The sequence below is a fragment of the Lagenorhynchus albirostris genome, chromosome 5 (assembly GCF_949774975.1).
Source record: "Lagenorhynchus albirostris chromosome 5, mLagAlb1.1, whole genome shotgun sequence".
Lineage (NCBI taxonomy): Eukaryota > Metazoa > Chordata > Mammalia > Artiodactyla > Delphinidae > Lagenorhynchus > Lagenorhynchus albirostris.
This window is the reverse complement of record NC_083099.1, coordinates 33,337,592-33,352,403: the sequence shown is the minus strand read 5'-3', so window position 1 is coordinate 33,352,403 and position 14,812 is coordinate 33,337,592. Positions and strand designations below refer to the sequence as shown.

General features: G+C 35.1%; 1 protein-coding gene across 3 annotated transcripts in view; it reads right to left on the bottom strand.

Moving 5' to 3' along the window:
• NPHP3 (nephrocystin 3) overlaps positions 1–14,812 on the bottom strand; it is a 58,157-nt gene that overhangs the window by 30,301 nt on the left and 13,044 nt on the right. For all 3 annotated transcript variants that reach the window (XM_060149829.1, XM_060149830.1, XM_060149828.1), the window contains exons 8-17: positions 14,289–14,363; positions 12,795–12,968; positions 10,749–10,852; positions 9,657–9,771; positions 9,259–9,402; positions 8,683–8,780; positions 7,526–7,628; positions 7,021–7,103; positions 5,461–5,599; positions 2,880–3,044 (exon numbers count right to left, since the gene is read on the bottom strand). In XM_060149829.1, the coding sequence (XP_060005812.1) occupies positions 2,880–3,044; positions 5,461–5,599; positions 7,021–7,103; positions 7,526–7,628; positions 8,683–8,780; positions 9,259–9,402; positions 9,657–9,771; positions 10,749–10,852; positions 12,795–12,968; positions 14,289–14,363 (1,200 nt within the window). The remainder of the gene's footprint in view (positions 1–2,879; positions 3,045–5,460; positions 5,600–7,020; positions 7,104–7,525; positions 7,629–8,682; positions 8,781–9,258; positions 9,403–9,656; positions 9,772–10,748; positions 10,853–12,794; positions 12,969–14,288; positions 14,364–14,812) is intronic.

The window sequence follows — 14,812 nt, the reverse complement described above, 5'->3', positions numbered from 1 at the left end:
ACTCTGTGAAGCCACCATCACCCTGATACGAAAACCAGACAAAGACACTACTAAAAAAGAAAATTACAGGTCAATATCTTTGATGAATATAGATGCAAAAATTCTCAACAAAAATGTTAACAAACTGAATCCAACAACACATAAAAAAGATCATATACCACAATCAAGTTGGATTCATCCCAGGGTCACAAGGATGGTTCAACATACGCAAATCAATCAATATGATACACCACATCAACAAAAGAAAAGACAAACATCACATGATCATCTTAATAGATGCAGAAAAAGCATTTGAGAAAATTCAATATCCAATCATGATAAAAACTCTTACCAAAGTGGGTATAGAGGGAACATATTTCAACATAATAAAAGTTATTTATGACAAACCAACAGCCAATATAATACTCAATGGTGAAAAGATAAACACTTTCCCGCTAAAATCTGGAAGAAGACAAGGGTGACCACTCTCACCACTTCTCTTCAACATAGTATTGGAAGTCCTAGCCACAGAAGTCAGACAAGAAAAAAAGTAAAAGTATTCAAATTGGTAGGGAAGAGTTAAAATTGTCATTATATGCAGATGACATGATACTATATATAGAAAACCTTAAAGACTCCACACAAAAACTATTAGAACTGATGAACAAATTCAGTAAGGTAGCAGGATACAAGATTAACATACAGAAATCCATTGCATTTCTTTATACTAATAATGAAACACCAGAAAGGGAATGTAAAAAAAACAAAACAATCCCTTTTAAAATCACATCCAAAAAAAAAAAATATGGAGGAATAACCCTGACCCAGGAGGTGAAAGACTTTTATGCTGAGAACTACAAAACATTAATAAAGGAAACTGAAGATGATTCAAAGAAATGGAAAGATATCCCATGCTCTTGGATTGGAAGAATTAATATTGTTAAAATGGCCATACTACCAAAAGCAATCTACAGATTTAATGTGATCCTAATCAAATTACCCATGACATTTTTCAAAGAACTAGAACAAGTAATCCTAAAATGTATATGGAACCATAAAAGACCCAGAATTGCCAAAGCAATTCTTAGGAAAAAGAACAAACCCTCCCAGACATCAGACAATACTACAAAGCTATAGCAATCAAAAACATGGTATTGGCACAAAAACAGACATATGGATCATTGGAACAGAATAGAGAGCCCAGAAATAAACCCAGACACCCACTGTCAATTAATCTTCAACAAAGGAGGCAAGAACATACAATGGGGAAAAGACAGTCTCTTCAGCAAGTTGTGTTGTAAAAGTTGGACAGCCACATGTAAGTCAGTGAAGTTAGAACACACCCTCACACCATACACAAAAATAAACTCAAAATGGCTTAAAGATTTAAATATAAAAGACATGGTACCATAAAACTCCTGGAAGAGAACATAGGCAAGACATTCTCTGACATAAATCGTACCAATGTTTTCTTAAGTCAGTCTCCCAAGGCAATAGAAATAAAAGCAAAAATACACAAACAGGACCTAATCAAACTTACAAGCTTCTGTACAGCAAAGAAAACCATAAAAAACCAAAAAGACAACCTATAGACTGGGAGAAAATATTTGCCAATGATGCGACCAACAAGGGCTTAATTTCCAAAATATACAAACAGCTCATACAACTCAATAACAAAAAAGCAACAGAAACAAAAAATGGGTGGAAGACCTAAATAGACATTTCTCCAAAGAAGACATACAGATAGCCAATAGGCACGTGAAATTATCTCATCATCGTTAATTATGAGAGAAATGCAAATCAAACTACAATGAGGTACCACCGCACACGAGTCAGATGGCCGTCATTAAAAAGTCTACAAATAACAAATGCTGGGGAGGGTGTGGAGAAAAGGGAACCCTCCTACACTGTTGGTGAGGATGTAAGTTGGTGCAGCTACTATAGAAAACAGTATGGAGGTTCCTTAAAAAACTGAAAATAGAATTATCATATGATCCAGCAATCTCACTCCTAGGCATATTTCTAGACAAAACTATAATTCAAAAAGATATATACACCCCTATGTTCACAATAGCACTATTTACAATAGCCAAGACATGGAAAAAATCTAAATGTCCATTGACAGATGGACATTCATGAAAAAGAATGAAATAATGCCATTTGCAGCATGGATGGACCTAGTGATTATCATACTAAGTGAAGTAAGTCAGAAAGAGAAAGACAAATACTGTATGTGGAATCTAAAATATGACAAAAATGAACATATCTGTGAAACAGAAACAGATTCACAGACACAGAAAACAGATTTGTGGTTTCCAAAGGGAAGGGTGTGGGGAGAGGGAAGGATCAGGAGTTTGGTATCAGCAGATGCAAACTAGAATATGGAAAAAAAAAAGTTATATTAGTCATTATTTACTATGTGCTAGACATCATGTCTAGGACCTTACCACGATCAATTAATTATTTACCACCTCAATTAATTATCTTTACAACCCCTGAGGTAAGCTGCAAACATCTGCCCAAGGCTCAGAGAACTTGCCCAAGGTTACATTAAGCTGTGAAGAGCTGGGCTGTGTATTGAGGCAGAGTGACTTACAGAGCCCAAGTTCTTAAAACATATATAATATACCAGCAATTCAATGAAATATAAAATTGAAAAAACTACCTTTTAAAGTAATAGCCATTTCACAAAGGTACTTACTTCATAGGAATAATATTAGCCAAATTTGGTATCTAACCTAAAATCACTGGAAAAAATTTTTGTAATGCCAAATTTGAGATTTCAATTTTGTCTTGTAATTGAAATATTTGAAATGATGTGGTATTATATAGCATAATACATATGCGATGATATGTGGACATTTCAATAAGTGAAAAAACCTTATTAAGATAACATTTACCTGTAGATGTTGAAACTTGAGCAAACCACAACCATAAGTCAACAAACACATTTTGTGTAAACTGTGAATAAGGGAGGTCAAGACAGCCCAGGATAGCTCAGGATAGAATTCCATCAATTCTGATTCACTCACACCATTGTGACTAACATTTACAAGGCAGAGAATCTAGGGAGAAAAAAGAATTAACAATGATTATAAAGCACTTCTATTAGTAACTAACAGCCATTAAAATTTCCACAATTCTTTTAAACTTTTTAACTTATTTGAATTTATCATTCAAGTGATTTAATAAACTAAGAAACATTTCTTAAAATAAAACACACTTTCCAAAAGGCACTAATAAGATAGTGTACATATAAAGTCTAGCACACCAAAGATAACACACATATAGAAAAAGTTTAGTGAAAATTAAAACTGCAGGAAATGTATTATTAAAACTAATGACAGAGTTCTGATTCTGGGAAGATGGTGGAAGAAAACAGTCCTCCTACTACAAATGCCTGTTAATGTCAGATAACATGTAACAAAACATTTCCAAAAGCACAACTGAACCTGCAGAAAAGAAAGGGAAATCCCCCAAGTATCCCAAATAAATAGGAAACTGAAAATTAGAGGGCTAAGTGCTGGAGCTGCTGTCCCTGGGTGAAGTGAGGAGAGAGGATAAGCAACAGTCTCTTAACTTAGCTTGGGTTTTCACACCCACCGTCAGGATGGACGGGGAGCCTTTAAGCTCTGTGAAGCAAGGAGCTGGAACTATGATAGAATGCTTGCCAACACAGCGACCTTTCAAAGGCTGTCCCCTTAGTGATGGAGTGCCTGAGGGAAACAGCGAACAGACAGAAGACTGTGGGCTTAGAGGCAGAATGAAAAGTCAAACCCAGGGGAACCCCCAACCTGAGAAATAGACATAAAAATGAATCCAGGTTAAAACTATAAGAGTTCTGCAAGGTTGCTAGTAAATTTCCAAAAATTAAATTGAATAACCAGAAACAAACAATTTTAAAATGTTATTTTAACTATAAAGTCCTTAGAAACAAATTTTAACAGAAGATGTTTAAGACTTTTATGGGGAAGAAGATAAAATGTTATTGATAATCATCATTCAAGAAGATGACTAAATAAATGGAGGGCTATTTAGCTTTCCATGAAGGAGAAGACTTATATGATAATTTCCCCCAACTTAGCCTCTAAATCCAACCCAACTACAATTAAAATTGCATATTGACAGGAATAAAGACACAGACCTACTAGAGAATGGACTTGACGATATGGGGAGGGGGAAGGGTAAGCTGTGACAAAGCGAGAGAGTGGCCTGGACATATATACACTACCAAACGTAAAACAGATAGCTAGTGGGAAGCAGCTGTATAGCACAGGGAGATCAGCTTTGTGCTTTGTGACCACCTAGAGGGATGGGATAGGGAGGGTGGGAGGGAGGGAGATGTAAGAGGGAAGAGATATGGGAACATATGTATATGTATAACTGATTCACTTTGTTATAAAGCAGAAACTAACACACCATTGTAAAGCAATTATACTCCAATAAAGATGTAAAAAAAAATTGCATATTGAGTTTCCATGGCACTTGCTGAGCCAATTCTAAAAATACATGTGGGAAATTAGCCAAGACAACTATGGAAAATATTAAGAGGGGGTTTGCCTAACCAAATATCAAAGCTTACTTTAAAGTTCTAATAGTTAAGACAGTGGTATTGACAAGGAATAGTAAATTGGAACAGAAGAGCCTAGAAACAGACTCTTGTTTATATGTGAGCTTGATATTTGACAGATGGCATTCCAAATCAGTAGAAAAGATGTATTAAGTACAATGAACAATTAACTAGCTGTATTTTAAAAGACTGAGAAGTAGGTTCCTGGGAATTCCCTGCCATGGCCCAGGTTCAATCCCTGGTCAGGGAATTAAGATCCCGCAAGTCATGTAGCTAAAAAAAAAAAAAAAAAAAAAGAAGTAGATTCCTACCTCACACAATAAATAAAAATATATCATATGAGTTAAGGACTCACACATGAAGAACAAAATTATAAAATATTTTGAAGGGAAAAAAATATAAGAATACTTTTATGATAGCAAAGGATTAAAAAAAATAAGATACAACAGGCATAAGCCATGAAAGAAACTGTTGATAAATCTGACTTCATTAAAATAAAACTTTGTATAATGACGCCATAAAGTTAAAAGACAAGAACAGGAAAAAGACACTGAGTTGCAAACTCTATAACAAAGGATTTGTATTCAATATGTAGAACATTTAAAAACTCCTAACAGATCAACAAGAAAAAGTCAACTCTGTTAAAAAATGGGTAAAGGACTTGAACATGCAATTCACCTAAGAGGAAACAAGAATAACCAAGAAGCATGAAAAGATGAAAACTCTCCATGATAATCAGGAAAATGCAAATTCCCCGAGATATCACTTCTGGCCACAGCACACTATGGTAGTGGGTATAGTATATGCTCGAAACATATTTAGCATTACACGGATTTACTGTTTACTTCAATTCACACACAAATACAAACAAGGCAAAATAATCTTCACTTTATAAGTTTATTACACTTTACCTGTTTCATTAGCTCTTTATCCATATCATTTGTCATGGACTCCTGGATAGATCGAAGAACAAGTCTATATAATGAAACAGTATCTTGACACTGGAAACACTGAAGAAGGATTTTATCTAAATTGCCTGCTCTCCCAGCACTGTTGGAATTGAGAACAGATTTAATTTCTTACAGTCTGCCAACATCTGTGAAAAACTTGGGGTAAATAAAAACAGTGCTCTATTTTAACTCTATGTTTTGTACTGTTTAACTGATAACAACAGGAATTCAGTAAAACATGACACAGGAAAACATTAGTTTTATGGGGCTGCTAGAGTCATCACAGTTATTTTAGTGTATTACCATTTAATTCAATTCAATAAACATATGCTGGGACTTAACTATGTATCAAGTAATTACTATACATTATGGAACATAAAAATGAGTAAGACATGGTTCTTATCACCTAGAGGCATGCTGCCTACATACAGGAAGCAGGAAAATAATTATAAATAAGTATTATTAGTTAGCCATGCAAATTAAATTAAAAAAAATAGAACCAGAATTTGGAAAACATCAGGCTAAAGAAAATCAGTAAATGGGGTTTGTTTTAAAATATTACACAATATTTACCAGTAGTTTCCTTTTTAAATACAAAGATACGCAAAGAATAGGGAAAAAACAAAAAAATGGTTCCATAGTCCCTCTTAAAAGAGATAATTTCAATAACTATTAGGAAATGCATGACTCTCGAACTGTACTTATGCAAGCCACTGATGTTCACAGATGTACCGCCACAACTCTGGGGACAGCGAAAATATCAAATATCATGGACAATTCAAAGTTTCAGAAGATTTTTTTCGTTTCAAATTTGGTGCTTCAGGTGAGAATGTGGAATTAAGAGACAAGAGTACTAGATTTAGTGTCTAGAATATGAGTTGTGCTAGGATTACAACCTACTGTGATGAATACCAAAACAAGTGTTGATCTTTTTACCTCTGGTTGCGAACAGACAGAGTAGGTGAGGCTGTACTGAAGAAGAAGTAAAAGTAGTAAAACTCTCTACTGCTTATCTAAAGGCAAATTATGAATGGATTTCTAAAATAGAAGACCAATTGTAAGATGAAAGGTTTATCAGGACGTGGGAACAGAGACAATTAAAAATTCCTACCTACATACCTACCTACTGATAGTGAAAGACACCTGAAATAACATTTTTATGCCTTAGTTGTCTCCTCACTTTCTCAAAGCTATGGGCCTCAAGGAGGCGACAATGAGCACTCCTGGGTAGGCCCCAAATTGAGGCCAAAGATGGCCTTCTTTTGCAACCTCCAGTCAGGAGAAGGTTATTGTGATGAAAACCAGACAGATATATCCAACAAGTTCTGATAATCAAGGACTAGCAGCAATCTTCAGTCATAAGTCACATTCTCATGGTTGTTAGTATCACTGTTAGAATACACAGAATCTTAGTGGCCCAAGAGATTGTCATAATGATCAGTTTTCAGTTTCACACGGTGAAGAAGCGTTCTGCAGCAAACACAAACATGCTGAAGATGACATAAAATAACCACCACTTACCACGCAATCATTTTGCCGAAAAGAGTGACATAAAGGGCATTGCAGGTTGTAGCAGAACGACAGTGTCGTTCTAGCTTCTTCTCCTGCACCAGTTTACCAAAAAACAAAACAGAAATACAAAACCACCCTGGAATTAAGCGGTCTTTACAACCAAGCCATCAACAAATATCCCTGCAGAAATAACACGGTTCCTGCCACCTCATCAGCGGCATCACTGCCGTGTGGTACTGGACCACAGATGCCATCAACATGCAAATGCTTTTTTGCTTTTAAAATACTGCTTAATATAATATAGTAAACTTTAAGACCAAAGTTTTTTTTATTGCTTCTTCTATATCTGTTATTAGTTTAAGAGTAAATGCATTTAAGAAAGTAATTATTACTAAGTTCCAATTTTCCTTAGAACCATATAGAGTACTAAATTGAATTTTAAGTCTCATATAAGGTGTTTTTATAAGGAAAGCTATAGAGAGTAAAAGAAAGCAGCAAAATTAAAAATACTTACCTGCTCTTTACTCAGTTTAATGTCTACAGAGTGGCATTCTGCGATTATAATAGATTTTGCATCTTTAGGATTTAAAGGGTCAAGATGAAGTGTAGGCCACAACCTTTTATTTAAAGAAAAGAAAAATGAAATTCTCTTTTAATAATACAACAAAGCTGTAATCTACCCACAAGACTAATCAAAGTCCATTACAAGAATTAAATTTTTATACTGCCTTCATAAAATAAACAAAATTAATCTCTGTTAATCATATTAATAGTATTTCATTTTTTAGCAATTAATCACAACAAACACTGTTATAAATAGCTTATACACGAAGTGTATAACATTTCCAGTTCTATACCATCAGTAAAACAACACAGGTATTAGTGTCTGTGAGGAATAGTGTCAGACAGTCTTCGTCCACAGATTACTTGTAATCCAATTAGAATTTACACCCTACAACATCCATTCTCAATGGCGTGGTGAAAATTGTTTGTTGGGGAGGGGAAATCTTACTCTCTTTATGCATAAAGCAGAAATATACACACATATTTATTTATATTCATGAATTGATATATGATATATGTATGGTATTAACACTTCTTGGTAGGTGATTAGGAAGAAAATCACTAACGGGCTCCTAGGGTGGAGAGGCAAAAATAGGTCAAGAAACACTGCCTTACAGAACTCAACCACTGCATCCCTTTTTGAGGACTGTTAAGGTGAGCTTACATTTCAGGACCACAGGTCTCTGGTCTATTTTTCCTAGCCCGGCCTTCCCCGTTTTCCTCACCCATAAATTTAACTGCCTACTAGACATCACCAATTGGAGCTACAATCGGCAACTCAAACAAACCATGTCCAAAGACAAAAGTCATGACCTTTGCTCCATAAACCTGCCCATCCTTTGTGTTTCCCATCTCAGTTCATGGAACCATAGTTTACTTAATTTCTCAAGCCAGAAACCTGGGAGCTATCCTAGCTTTCTTTCTCACATCTCTGATCTAACCTCCCACCAAATCCTATAGATTGCATCCTTTTCTTGAATTTGTCCACTTCTCCCCATCCTCACTGACATCATATGAAAAATATGAGAAATACACATATCAAAAACCTTTCTTTGTTTATACTTTAAAAAGTTCATGTAATCTGAAAGAATTAAATTTAGCACTTACCTCCATGCTGGAGGGCATGTTTCCACATTCACAGAAACAATTACTCTTACATTCACTGGCAGTGGATCTATCAGCCATTTCATGTGTTTTTCAACTTGCTTAAAAATATAAAAACAAAATTCCATCTATTAATTCAAAATATTTCAAAAGCAACCCAATAACAGATCCCCAAGTAAACTGAAATTCTCATTAAATTTCTCATTATTATTAAGGATAAAATCTTATTTTTTGGATGATTTATCTCAGAATATTAGAAGAACAAGTGGCAAAACACTACTATCACTGATCTGAATTCTGGGCATGTAAGGAAATGTCAAGGCCCTAAAACCATGTCAAAATGAACAATATTTGCTAATTGTGAAAATACAGTTTGTCCTTCCCAATAAGATACTAGCAACTACTGGCATATATATATATTTTATCTACATGCTTCCTCTCTAGAAATTAAGCAGAAATAAAAGAAACAACATCAACATTTTCTTCTCACAAACATATGATTTAAATGTTTGCTATAGTCACTACAAATATTTTTGTCTCTTTCTGAGTATATCAATAGGTTAAAAAGTGAAAACATACCTGAATTTGATCTATAGAATCAATAATGATGATGATGCTGCCTTGATGACGGGCAGAGAGTTTTTCCAGCCAATGTGGAAATTCTTCCAGAAGCTTAGCAGGATCCAATGTCAGAGCAGATACTGACCAAGAATGCTGCATCAACTACAAGGTGAGAACACATGCAAATTAAAGTAGCTACACTGTATCACAACTGGTGAGAAGTATTTCTGTCTGCATTTTAAACCAAAATTGTCACCAAAAGGACCCAGCTGCATTGAGTATAATTTTTAACCTTATGCAAAACCAAAACAAATGTGTAATACTGAAAATTGGTTTATCATCAGGTACTCAGGCCTGACAACTTCTGAATCTAAATAAAATTTCTGATAACTCCAAAAGATGGTATATTTTTCTACCTTTAGAGTCAGTCGTTTAATAATCAAGGAAGACTCTGAGCTGGTTGACATGGGCCTCCCCACAAAATGAGAAAGAATTAGTGTGTTAGGGGAATTCTTCTGTTGTAACTGAATCCTGAAAGAAAAAGACCTTTTATAAGACTGATGAAGCTCCTTTACGGTCAACAAAAAAAGAATTCACAATACATTAAGCATCAAATGCTACCTGTTAGTAATTACATGGTCAGTCAATTTTGAATTAATACGGGAAATTTCCATTTTTACACCACTTTTAGATTCTTTTAAATAAACCATTAAAAATTATAGCTTCATTTTAATTACAAATTGGTGTTACTAACGTAAACCAAAACACTATACATTTGAGGTTAAAGTATTAGTAAAATGAGCATTAACCTTTAATTACAAGTATTTTATTAAAGGAAAAAGGAAGTTTCTTTGTTAAGTACAAAAATAGTATTTCCAAACATAACTCTGAATAACAGGGCAATAAAAAGGAAACAACATACACCAACTCCTCAATGTAAATAATAACTATAAGTGAAAGGAAATGGTCTTACCCCTTGTTTTTCAATAATATGATGAACTAAAATAAAACTAAGAGTTTATTAGCTTATATGAACCTTAGTCCATAATTTGAAGAACTAGTTTGCATTCATAGTAAAGATTATCCTTTATTTTGATATTCTTTATGATTTATTCCACTCTAAATAGTCAGTCTTTGTCTTGTTTCAAATATTTAAAATCCCAATGAAACTTTTAAGATGAAGCCAGTAATTGAAAATAAAGGCACATGCCCTCTATAATTCACCTAACTCCATGCCACAGTGACCACTCCCTTAGCTCTGACCTACATAATTTATGTACACAATCACAAATGCTCACATTTCCTATTCCTTTCTCATTCTGTATCTTCTCTCTAACTTTCAAATTGTATATATCTCAGGGCATGAGTCTGTTATATTACTCTTTTTGCTTTTTTAATGTTCAGTACAGGCCCTGTAGCAAGGTAGACATCCAATAATTCATTTTGTTGAACGAGCTCAGTAATTCAAATGATGACAACGATAACAATTTAATTGCACTGAATCATACCACTTTGATAAAAGAAGGGACTTTCCAGAGCCTGGTCCTCCAGATACAAGAAGGGGTGGAATTGGTGCTGGTGCTGCCACTAGATCATTAAGGCGCTGGTAATACTAGAAATAAAAATGAATTTAAATTGTGAAAAAGAACATGCCTCTTAGAACACTAAATAGAGTCAATTTCTGATTATCCTCTGAAATCAGTGGAGAAAAGCTGCATGAAAAAATGAAATCTACTTTTAATCAATAGCACCCTCATAACTGCTTATTTTTATGGCTGGTTAAATATGTCCAAAGTAGTAAAACTAAGAATGGGCCCCAATTTCTCCTACCATAGTATTAATGGATGAGGGGCAACCTTTCAGATCCCCATGGGGCTTTGCACCATTCAGATGTCCTGCAGAATGCTGCAGAGAGACTACTGCATTACCCCAAGTTCCTGAACCATGGAAAGTACCACAGGTGGCCTTGAGGGCACCAGCAGGCATCCTACATCTCCTGGTCAGAACGCCTGTCCAGAAGAACACCTGTCCTGTCTCAGTTTCCAGAGAAACAAGAGAGGGTCTTGTCTGGGGCCTTGGAGTCTCCCAACATGCTACTGATAACCAAGCTAGGACACCTGAGATCTTTCTGAAACTGCATGTGTTCCATGCAAAGTCTGAGAACTCCTATTTCCTAGGCTTTCCCCAGATAGGAAAACCTCGTTCAGAGCTGAAAAGGACATGCTCAGAAAACTGAAATATCTCAGTCGTTATAAAGGAGTTTCCAAAGTCATCTTGGGGGTTAGGATGTTTATTAAGTGTACCAGTGGTCTAAATGATAGCTGATGAGGAATCAAAAGAATGTGTAATAAGTAGTTTATGCGAGCTTTAGGGTAGCAGAAATTTCCAGCAACTACAATAAATAATTACTTGGTATAGTTTTTCTATCAATTTTTCTGTTTGTCATATCATATTCCCCAGGAATTCAAATATTTCTCATAGAAATGATACTTCTCAATAAGAAAAGGGCTTAATTGATTTATGACCTTGTAAATCCTAACAATTTAGTTCGTGGTCCCAACTAAAGCCCATTTATAGACCCATGTTTCCCACATTAAGACCCCTTGCCATAGAAGAAAGCATAGGATTTGGAGCCAGAAGACCTAGGTTAAAATCTCACATCTGCAATCTACACCCTGTATGCTCTTAGGCAAACTATAATCTGGACCTTAGGTCCTTCATTTATATAATAAAATAGTGATAGCAATTCCTCTCTTATAAAATGACAACAATTTAACATTTACCATATGCCAGGTACCGTGCCAAGTGCTTTATGTGCATGACCTGATTTAGAACCCCAAACAACCATGTGAGATAGGTGTTATTAATTATCCTCATTTTACAGACAAGAAAGTCAAAGTTTAGAGCTAAGTAACTTGATCAAAATCCATAGTGAGGAAATGGTGGAACCAGGACATAAACATTGACAGTCTAAATTATGAAAGTCATTAAAAATCCTATAAAAATACAGCTGTGACAGCTACTGTAATATTCTTCAAGATATTAGTTCTTATATTAATTTTAAAATATTATTAAGTATTTTTGAACTTGAACACAGATTCTTTGTGCACTTCTAGTTTTGTTTATTTGCTTAGATGTTTAAGGATGCTGAAGGACTGACCTGCCTACTGCATTAACTACTCTGCTTTGTTTTCTGAATGTTTGATATTTTGATTCCTCCAAGAATTGGAACAATAGAGAGCCTTCCTATTTTTATCAAGTTTCCTAGGTATCCTAAACTTGGTCTGGTGAATTGCAAATGGTAGCATAATAAACATGTAGTTGATAAATCCTAATCTGTAACTAAACATGTTTGATATTCGTAAGTATATTTGAATCTCACACATCTTTCATATGATACAAACCTAAGCACATGTCTCAACATGGATAATTAAGCCATGAGGGCAGATACTAACACAATCCTCAACCTTGACTATAATTAGGTGAAACCACAATTATGATACAGCCTTTAAGCAGTAACTGATCTTTGTTGGAACAATACTCCAAATGCTTACTTTCTCAAATCCCAACTCATGGGCTGAATTTGAAGCCTGCTGAAAAGCTTCCATTTGCTCTTGTTCATCATGTATGTCCCACAGAACATCACCAAAATCATCTTCTTCTGGAATAGACTCTTCACTGCCCAAATCCTTAGTTTCCAGGTCTGTAGTTTCAAAGCCCAGGATGTCCTGAACACCAAGAGCAAGCACACAAAAGCAAACAAAGGAAGTGAAGACCTTGTACAGTATTGTCAGCACACAGGCCTAACGTGGCCCTCACCTACCTCGGAGGGCAAGCCCAAACCTATGGCCTTTGTATGGTACCTCCAGGGATCAATTTATAACTATAAAAATAAGCAATAGTTTAAAAATAAAGAAAAGAAGTAAAGAAATATTAAAATAATAAAAACAAACACCACTCTCATTCATTAAAAATAAAGTTAGAGGCAATCTGGTTTCTGAAAAATGTTACACAGTATCTTTGGTTATATCTGGCTGGTGAACAATTTTAAAGACCGTGCTAATGTCTAAGAAATATGCTGCTTTACATTTTTACAAGCATTTAATTACTAAGATGGGGTTTCTTGATATCAAATATCTCTGCTATGATGTCTAGTCTTTATATTAATCACTGAAAATATGTTGTCCTACAAATGGTAAAGTTGGTCAATATGTCCATTTTCACTTAATGTCATTTACTCTGTTCAATTCATCTTATTTTGGGGCTCACTCTTTTTCTCTGATAACAAATCTGCATACTTGTAACACAAGTTAATTTAAAAAAGCAATTTAATCCCTTACTTCTCAAATAGGGTCCCTGGTACCCTGAGGGAGGGGCCAGCAGGTAGGGATAAACACAAGCTAAACATCTGGTGCCCATTTTACTTGAAGATAGGGAATTATTTTTCTTTTTCTTATCATTATTAGAATTTTTGCTGATACATAATTTTAAATGATTTTTAATAGTAAAAAAGGACAGGTAAACATCAAGCAGAATATATAATTCACATAAAGTTTCAAGATAATACTGAGACATCATAGAAACTTTCAGTTTGAGACACCTCTGTGATCCATGATCTCAGACACCTAGAGGTGTGTTTTCACCCCTCTCTATTGCTAGGGGGATAATGTGGTAGAAAAATTCAAGACAGATTTTTCTAATATACAAAAACTCAAGGTGCACACAGAATCTAAGGAGACTCTCTGTTGAATAGGGTGAACATTATCCCTCATATACTTCCTTTTTACCTACCACTTTTGTAATCCATTTTATACTTAACGGATATTAAAACATCAAATCGTTTGTGAGACAACTGAGAGATACAGATACATGGTACTGGGAATAACACAATAATACCACCAGATGGACTCTTGCCAGAAAAGAGGGCACTTTACCCCGGTATTGTTTTCAAAAAAAACCAAATACGGGATTTTCTCTGGAAAACCCAATTTTATTGAAATCACTCTTAAGATATTTGAGCAGAAATCTTACAGGGAATGCACATTTACCTGTTTAATAATCTTTTCTACGTAAATATAGGTTTTATAGACTCCTTCTGCAGGATCTCCTGAGTGATCAATGATCTGGGGGGAAAAAAAGAAGTTTAACAACAAGAAAAAAACAAGACTAACAGGAGGAGGAGGGGGCGGTAAACACTTTTAGAGTGCTTATATGTTAGGAACTGTTCTAAGTACTTTGCATATATTAGCTCATTTACCCTCACAACCCTACGAGGGAGGCACTGTTATTCTCTCCATTTCATAGAAGAGAAGAAACTGAGGCAAGTTAAAAAACTCGTCTAGGGTCACACAACGGATTTAGTGTGAACAATGTTGCAAATAAAACAAAAAGTATGCTTTCTGTTTTGCTTATGTGTCCATCTGAGAAAGTGACTGGAGTTGGTGATACCAAAACTCTGTCCAGAACCTGGTGTCACCACTGAAAGTCCACTTTGGTCTGGATGATGCACACACCTGCCCATTTTGACATGTGACAGCAGGAACCTGTTAAGGAACCAGATAGGTGGATGGTG